This window comes from Triticum dicoccoides, chromosome 1A, assembly GCF_002162155.2.
Source record: "Triticum dicoccoides isolate Atlit2015 ecotype Zavitan chromosome 1A, WEW_v2.0, whole genome shotgun sequence".
NCBI classification, from domain to species: domain Eukaryota; kingdom Viridiplantae; phylum Streptophyta; class Magnoliopsida; order Poales; family Poaceae; genus Triticum; species Triticum dicoccoides.
Genome location: NC_041380.1, coordinates 7,163,465 through 7,172,116, shown reverse-complemented (window position 1 = coordinate 7,172,116; position 8,652 = coordinate 7,163,465). Strand labels below are relative to the sequence as shown.

Here is an 8,652-nt window from a genome sequence, read left to right as displayed (position 1 = left end):
ACTTGTGCCTACTGGTGCTTCCGAGAAAGAAAGGTCTCCCGTTGTTCCCCGGCAACCAATTTGTGGCCGATTTGACACGGCCGGTTACCATCAGCATCTAAACAGATATACAAATCACGGTTTAAAAAGTTCAGTTTGTCAACAAGTCAAAGGTCAATGTCTTCTCAACAAAGCAACTATGCTGAATGTCATAGCCCAAGTTTAAATCAGATTCCAGTAGTACTTATTACCACCGTGGTGGGTCTGTTGCCGGTGCGGCTCTGGCCACGGCAGCTCTGCACCCGCGTTCTCCGGTGTATTTGGCTCGCCGGCGTTCTCTGCCAGGCAGAGCTTCATAGGGGTGAGTATATAAATTTATTACTGCATTAAGAAGGTTCAACGTGACAATTAAAATGTGGAAAATTGCCTCACTCCGCAAGACATTGTACGGACGAAAGAGATAGTTAACGCCCTAGGTTCTTTTTTCCTTTTCCGCTAGGCATATCGGTAAGTATTTTCATTCCGCTATAAAAGTATTTCACCTTTTTTTTAACATAATACAGAGTCAAGCGCTCATACATACACTTATAATCTCATCTCTATGAACGCGCACATGCATGTCTTATCTCTATGAGCTCCTTCGAGAGAAAGAGACGGTATATCATCTTGAGATTTACGTAGTCACCGTAGGCGCCTCGTCGTCCGTAGGAACATCTCCTCCCACTGAAAGCGCATCGTCGGAAATCCTAAAATAAATCCAAAAAATAATGGGAGCACCAGGACTTGAATCCCGATGGGCTGGGATACCACTTACCCTCTAACCATCCAACCACACAAGTTGGTTCACAAAAAAAAAAGTATTTCGCCTTGTCAGTTTTAGAAGAACCCTCACGGAAATGAGAAATACACTGTCAACATGTCCCAAAACCTGAAAGTTTTTGTGTCGTGCCGGTAAGTCCTACACCGCTCTGAGTCCCCCATGCCGTGCGTACCCCAGCCCACCCTGGTTAAAATATTGCAACCCTATATCATGTTCCTCTCCCACCATTCGCCACCATCTTTTCATCCATCGGTAAATGAGTGAAACAATACATAAAGATACATCATTTTCTTACGCAATAACCTTTCACTTCTTTCTTTTTCTTTTCACTTCTTTCTTTTTCTTTCTTGCATGTTATGTTACTTGATTGCGACTTGGTTAAATCTTACTCGACTGAGACCTAGCCACACCCATATTTAAAAGCATAGTGTTGGGAAGATGATAATTAAGGAGATCCACCCTTGGTTGTGCAAAATAAAAGCTATACTATTTGATGATAATAAGTAGTACAAGGACAAATGAAATATAATTGCTTGCATATATATAGCAAAATATGAATGAATAGTTATAGTAAATAGATAATAATAGCGGCCGAGTATTTAATAGCATTGTTATGGTAGATAGAATCATGATCCAACAATGATAGAAAGAAAGCTGATGATAACAAAATAAATATATGCTAGAAAGAAAGCTGATGATAACAAAATAAATATATTGAATGAATCATGTTGAATTTGGATACTCCTACTAAGCCGCACAGATGCGCAGGCTATTGGCCTTGGTTGACCAGGGCCATGAACTCGTCATCCGCGATGAGCCTTGCAAGAGCCTCCGGAGCCAGGCAGAGCTCCATGCCGATTCCACCTTCGAGCCCCAGCTCGTACACGGTGGCCCTTCCGTCAACCTTGTTCCCGCCGCCGCTCCGCACCGCCACCGGCCTCCCCCACCCAAAGTCGTTACCGAACACGTCGAACCGCGGCGAGTTGCCCGTCACCAGCAGCGCCGGGTGCCACCACCCGACCAGGTACGCGAACGGTGGCTCCGTGTGCCACGCCGCCGTGGACCCAACCAGGGCCGCCTCATCGCACGACGCCACCGCGCGGTTCAGCTGCCACGCCGCCGAACGCAGGCCACCGCGGAGGATCTCGCCGGCGGCCACCTTCGCCGTCGCGCACCGCACCATGGAGTTGCCCGAGTATAACTGGGGCACGCGCTTCACTCGACCCCGGCAGCTGACCGCCAACGTGTAGGAGGTCTCCTGCTCCGGCCGGAGGCGCCGGGCGCGGGTCACGGCGAGCCACAGGTGCGCGAGCAGGGACTGCAGCGAGGAAACGGTGGCCGTGCCTGATATCTCGGCGTTGGCTCTCGCTTTGAGGCTCCTGATGCTCTCCGCGGAGAATGCCAAGAAGCATTCCTCCACGGGTGGGCCGTGGAACCGCCGCACGGCGTGATCCAGCGTCGGGAATGGAAGCGGCATGGGAACCGGGCAGCCGTCCGGGAACCACCGCTCCAGCACGGGCTCCGGCGTGGCGATCGCCTCGCTGCTGCCGTTCCAGCTGCTGCGGCTGATCTCGGACCACGTGTTGAACAGGTGCCAGAACGCAGTCCCGTCCGCGACGCCATGGTTGAGCGATATGGCCACGAACACGCCGTCTGCGAGCTCGGTGACCTGGGCGGCGAGGACTGGGATGCGGGAGCCGCTGCGGCTGCCCACGGCGGCGTCGGCGCCGACCAGCCCGTTGAGAGGGAAGAAGGACCAGACCACGCTAGGGATACTCAGCGAGCCAGCCACGTCGGCGACGTTGGTGTCTGCCGCCACGGCGTGGACGAACTCGGCGCCGTGCCCGGTGCATTGCAGCGAAACGGTGACGCTGCCGCCGGTGTGTTCCTCGGTGGCGAGGCGGCCGGCGTAGGGGTAGAAACGTGCCACTGCGCGCGCCAAGGACTGCGCGAGGTGGTCGACCATGTGCTCTGCCGTCGTCGGCGTCGGTGGCCGGGGCAGGAGGACGCCCATCTGGATGTAGTCGACGGTGAGCATCTGCAGGTCCCACGGCGTGAGGTGCACCGTCTCAGTCGACTTTGGTTTCGTCGTCGTCTCCGTCTCCCCGTCGCTTGCCGGCCGCACCATTCGCCGAGACACGATGCGGACACCGTGCAGGCACGCAGATGCTGAGGCCTCCGTTGCCATCACCTCGCTGTGGCCACAACTCAGAGCGAGATGATGCTAGCTGGTTTAGTCTGCTGGATATGGTCAAAGATGGTGTGCGCTCGCCGGTGTGATGGATTTGGGAGACTCAAGGGGGAGGATATAGTCTTGGGGGTATGTTTTCCAAAAAAAAGGGCTTTGGGGTAACCAAGAAATCTACGGCTAATAAGGCCCCTCTCAATGCTTCACCTTGTACAGGTGCTAATCCTTTCATGTAGGTAAAAAATCTAATGTGGCAAGTTATTTAAGAGGAGAGAGATGAGTGTGGTGACCTCACGAAGAAACAATGCTAAATGCGTGAATCTAGGCAAAACATTTAAAGAAAAAAAGCCGATCAATACATGAAGAACTTTAGTTGCTAACTCACTAAATGAAGCAAGCTAAACACCTATGCATTGAGGAGTATAGTTGCCAAGCTATTTAATGTGCTTAACACCTCATCTAAACACCCATCCATTGGCAACAGCCTAAAACATTTATGAAAATCTCCACATTATCTCTACTCCTAAAGGGGACTTGATACATCGTTCGTTTCGTACCCTCACCCATCGATCAAACGCCATACTCACCCCGTCGATTTTATCCATCGCGAGGCTCCCCACCGTTTTTTTCTGTGCCAGGCTCCTCCACCTCCCATCTGGTTTTTCTAATGTAACCGTACGTCTGTACCCAAATCAGCCATACAACAAAAATCAACACCAATCACTAAGATTTCTAATGTAACCGAACCCAAATCAGCCATACACCCATCGCGAGGCTTTTCTTCTATCAATGGATTGATGGATACCACAAATCAGCCATACAACTATTCCTCCTTCATATGTATGTCATACGAGAACAGGGGGTCGACCCGTTGGCTGGGCAGCTGAGGTTACTGTCAGCCCACCCGAGTTCAAGTCCCGGCACGGACGCGCGGTGCTCACGGAGTTTCTTACAAAAAAAGTCAACGAGTTTATATGTATGTCATACAAAAGGCGCATTTTTATATGATTATTGTTGCAGAACATGAGAGAGATAAAGATGTATTTTGGCGATATTCAAAAAGAATCCATTGACAAGGGTTCTGAGACGACGTCGTTGGAAGGGGATGAAAGTTTCGAAAGTTTTTTTTATAATATAATGATATGCAAACGGTGATATCTCATAACAAACCAAAAAAAGCAAATACAAATGTCATTGCACAAGGTTTTTTTAATCTTATTATCAGTCATTACTTCGTCATATAATTTTTTGTATAGAACTAACTTGGCTCATTTTGTATACTGATTGGCTCATTTTGTATACTGATTTGGCTCATTTTTGTATCATGACGACAGACTGTGTCTGTAATCCTGGAGATACTACAGTCATCGAATCAATCATGTTTGCCCCCAAGAAAACCAAGTTCGTGGACATTGGAGATACCTTATTATCAAACGATGAGTTGGAATGCCTTATGAAAAATGATATGTTCTTGCAAGATGGTGTAAGACCAATCGCTAAACTTTGTGCTTAATAATGTAAACCATATATAATATCAAATAACATAAATATATTGTATATGTGAGATTACAGGTGATAAACGTTAACATATATTGTATGCTTGCTCATAACCATCAACGGGATAGGGCGGGCGAAAAGGTACATATCATTAGCACGTTTGTATCTGTCAGATAAAAGAAGAGGAGAAAAAGATATTAACCCATCAAAATATCGTCACATCATACAACATGTTAATACTAATCTATAATAAGAGATGGTTAGGCTCACCTCATTATCCATACATATAATGATGTATAATTTTTAATTACTCCATGTGTATAATAATTTTATTATTATTTATATCTAATTGTGTCTACAACTTATATGATATTTCCACCAGCTATTCCTTTCGATTGCCATTCCTGGGTACCATTGGTATCTATCAGTCATCAATGCCAAAAAACATGAGATTCATGTATTGCTTGTGCAGGATGGGTACGAGTTGATGAAGATGTTTTTGTTATACTTGCTCAAATATCATGCGAATGAAGCTAAAAACAACATTCTTGATATTGTGCAGGAATTTCTTAAGCACGTCAAATATATCTTAATTTGTAACAGATTTTTAGTTGGATTATCGCTCAATATGTATGCATTATCAAATTTCCTTTTTATTATCAATTTAAATGACAAGTGAAGTGGACTTAAATTATTACCCGATTGTGCCCGTGTTATCTCTTTCACTACATGTAAAATTTAACATGCATTATGTCTACAAAACTCCAACAAAATATTGCAAAATCCCGTGGCGACGCATGGGCATTCTACTAGTTTTGCTTCGGGTGCTGACCGGTGCGATTGTGGCATGGTACATGGTTGGGAGAAGCACCACTAATAATCCATTTAGAGAGATGTCCGAGATAGTACTGAACAAAATGCCCTAGGTGCAGGCATTCATAAGGAAATTCAAAGGTGGGTGATCAAGTTTAGAAAAAGTGTAATCAATGAGTTAACACAACAATGGCATGAGATCACATGGATGGAGGTCCAGCCAACACAGGAGCCAATAAGAGCTAGCTAAGCAGGAGACACGGCTCACATGGTCCGATTCAGCGGCGTTCCCTATAGTATGGCAAGTGGTCTGATTCGGCGTTCCATATATGGCAAAAGATCTGAGCGGAGTTGTTTATATGGCAAGTGGTCTGATCCTGCGTTTCATATATGGCAAGAGATCTGAACAGAGTTACTTATGTGGTAAGTGGTCTGATCCTGCGTTCCATATATGGCAAGAGATCTGAGCGAAGTTGTTTATATGGCAACTAGTCCGATTCCATATATGGCAACTTGGATCATGTGTGCTTCTAGTGATCATGTGACTAGCATATACAGTCGGCTGATCTAGATGCTCGCTCACGTGGCCTGATTCGGTGGCGGCCGGAGGGATACATACTCCAACGATAAGCTAATGACAGGCTGTCTGAACAGTCTCTCGACTCCTTCGAACTATCCACTATATTATTTTCAACACGTGAGCCAAAAAAAAAAAAACCCGTCCATTACGTACCCATCCCTTTTCCTGCTGGACCCTAATGTTACTGCTTGATCTTCCGTCGCAGCGGAACATTTTTTACTCGAGCCCTCTTCTTTAAAACATGATGATGCCCACCTCACATTCACAATGACCCCCTCTTTTCTTCACAACCTACTTCTCCACATACCGCTAAGGAGTGAAGCGGAGGAAAGAAGTCGTCGCCGTTGTCCTCCCGTTGAGTTGTGTGTGTGTGCGTGTGTAGTCCCTCTGCACGCATGCCATGTTGTCGAGGGAGGAAAATGGCTGCCGCTGCGTGCGCACGCTGATTTATTGAGTGGAAGCCGCTGTCAATGTCCACGCACGCGAAGTCATCGGCGCGGAAGTGCAGATGCCCTCCGCCTTCAAGCTGACTGCCTTGTGCCTTTTCTCCAAGTCGCGTCTTCATCCCGCATGGCGTCCTCCTCCACCGCTGCTTGACGGCCTACTGTGCCGACCCTCGATGGTCCTCTTTGTGCACCGTACGGACCGTTAGCCTACAAGACACGGATGAGCCATGTCTAGTATCGGGTCTGGCCCTGAATGTTCAGTATAAAGGCATGGCTTTGGATTGCTGACTACACTCGGCAATATGCATGTGTAGTTCGTCTGCCTTCATGTGTTTTTAGATTGGATTGTTTCCATCTACGCTATTTTTTATCGGCGACAATTGCTGTTCTGCTGCACTGGTCCTATCGGGTCTTTGCCTTACGACTTTTCGACTGTCTAATATAACAAGTTTTGCCCGGCTTTGGCAAGGGAGGGGCAATGACGACGGCGTGCCTTCAGCTCGCTTCGGTGCTTGTAATCGTCGCTATGGGGTCTACGGATCTGGGTGTAATTTTTATTATTTCTCGTGTTCGTTGTACTGTCATAATTGAAGAAGAATAGATTGAAAGTTTTCTCGAAAAAATATAAATGTGGGATTTAATAAAACAAATTTCACCACTTTATTTCATGTCGCATAATAATGCTACTTAGAGATTTATAATAAAAATTAAAATGATATTATGAAACAGTGGGATTACCTACGATGCAAAAACAAAAGGTTGAAGGGAGGAGAACCAACTTATAAGACACCTCCAAACTGATAAAAAATAAATTAAGAAAAGTTTAGTGGAGCCGTTAATGGCTGGAACCATGCAAAGCAAGTAGCCGGCCGGTCACTCCATTGTACCAGCAGGGTAGATCCTAAAGCGCTGGAGCACGTCCTCCCGGTTGGCTGCGGCGGCGGCGTACGCCTCGTTGAACTCCCGGAAGAGGAACGGCCTGAACTTGGCCTGCTCCCCCTCGGTCACCAGCGCCGGCGCGGGCTCGATGCGGCAGTCCATGTCCGGCAACATGATGGTCACCACCGACAACCTCGCCGCACTGGAGTTGGTCACTGCGCGGTGCTCTACGCTCTGAAGCAACCCGTTGGTCACGATCTGCACACACAGCACAAACGAGGAATGAATGATCTCACCAACACGTACACTACATAAGTACCAAATTAGCGATCGATGAGGAATTGAAGATGGACCTCCATCAGGTGGCCGAAGTTGATGACGAAAGCGTTTGGGACGGGCTGCACGGCGATCCACCGGCCCTTGTGCTTGGCCTGGAGGCCGCTGACGTCGCCCTGCGACAGCACGGTCAGGAGTGGTCGGTCGCAGTGCGGCAGCAGGCCCAGCGTCAGGCTCGGGTCCGGGCACGGCGGGTACCAGTTCACGTTCATCAGCGTCCCGCCGCCGCTGAGCTCGCCGCGGAAGAAGCTCTCCTCCAGCCCGAGCCCCTCGGCGATGAGCCCGAGCAACGTGGCGGCCAGCGTCTGCACCGCTGTGGCGTACGCGGCCAGGCTGGGCACGAAGGCGGCTGGCTCGGCCGGCCAGTCCTGCGAGAACCTGTCGACGGGGAAGCACTGCAGCTGGAGGTAGTCGCGCCAGTACCGACCGCCGCAGCTACGGTCGAGGACGTAGGTGGTGCTGGTGTCGACGCGGAACGGTTTGGTGAGGTCGTCGGAGTAGTAGGGGAGCTTCTCCTCCGCCGGCATGGCGAAGAACTCCGCCGCCGCGGACCGGAACGCCCCGACCACCTCGTCGCCCACGCCATGGTTCACAACCTGTTTGCAGCACATCCATGGAGTACCGAGTCCAAAATCAATAGCTGAGTGGCGCGGATCGATAAACAAACAATTGCTGTGGTGCGTGCGTGCGTGCCTGGAAGAAGCCGAACTCTTTGCCGGCCTTGATGATCTCATTGACGACGAGGTGGCGACGGCGGCCGGCGGCGAGGTCGATGACAGGCAGGGTGACCATGGGATCGACAAGCTCGTCGGGTTCGGGGCGCTTCTCCGGCGGCAGGACGTACTCGTCCGGCACGGCGTGGTGCACCGGGGTGTTGGACAGCAGCCCCATCTTCTGGATGGATCAGATTTTTCAGACTAGCTAGTAGCGTAGCTACCTAGCTGCCAGAGCAACGTCAAACATATGCTGTCTTCCCAACCGTGATAGTGGTACAAGCATAGAAATTTAAGGTCTTCCTCGTCACATGGGTCTCTCTCCCCACCCACAACTTTGTGGGCTTCTTCCACTCATATCAAGGCCACCTAGACGTAAGGCCTGCAAGGTGTTGAGGACC

General features: G+C 49.2%; 2 protein-coding genes across 2 annotated transcripts; both read right to left on the bottom strand.

Moving 5' to 3' along the window:
* Nucleotides 1-1,405: 1,405 nt before the first annotated feature.
* Nucleotides 1,406-3,083, bottom strand: LOC119266105 (uncharacterized acetyltransferase At3g50280-like). Its single transcript, XM_037547821.1, has one exon. The coding sequence runs from the start codon at nucleotides 2,985-2,987 to the stop codon at nucleotides 1,569-1,571; it is 1,419 nt and encodes a 472-aa protein (XP_037403718.1). The 5' UTR covers nucleotides 2,988-3,083; the 3' UTR covers nucleotides 1,406-1,568.
* Nucleotides 3,084-7,082: 3,999 nt separating this feature from the next.
* Nucleotides 7,083-8,561, bottom strand: LOC119367947 (2'-deoxymugineic-acid 2'-dioxygenase-like). The gene is made up of 3 exons (XM_037633595.1): nucleotides 8,232-8,561; nucleotides 7,556-8,134; nucleotides 7,083-7,460 (listed from the first exon to the last, which is right to left on the bottom strand). The coding sequence occupies exons 1-3, from the start codon at nucleotides 8,427-8,429 to the stop codon at nucleotides 7,197-7,199; spliced, it is 1,041 nt and encodes a 346-aa protein (XP_037489492.1). The 5' UTR covers nucleotides 8,430-8,561; the 3' UTR covers nucleotides 7,083-7,196.
* Between the last annotated feature and the right edge of the window lie 91 nt (nucleotides 8,562-8,652).

Coding starts and splice junctions, on each gene's coding strand:
- LOC119266105 (XM_037547821.1), bottom strand. CDS start 2,987: ATGGCAACGGAGGCCTCAGCATCTGCGTGCCTGCACGGTGTCCGCATC.
- LOC119367947 (XM_037633595.1), bottom strand. CDS start 8,429: ATGGGGCTGCTGTCCAACACCCCGGTGCACCACGCCGTGCCGGACGAG. Junction 8,135..8,231: donor AAGAGTTCGGCTTCTTCCAG/GCACGCACGCAC, acceptor TGCTGCAAACAG/GTTGTGAACCATGGCGTGGG. Junction 7,461..7,555: donor ACTTCGGCCACCTGATGGAG/GTCCATCTTCAA, acceptor CTGTGTGTGCAG/ATCGTGACCAACGGGTTGCT.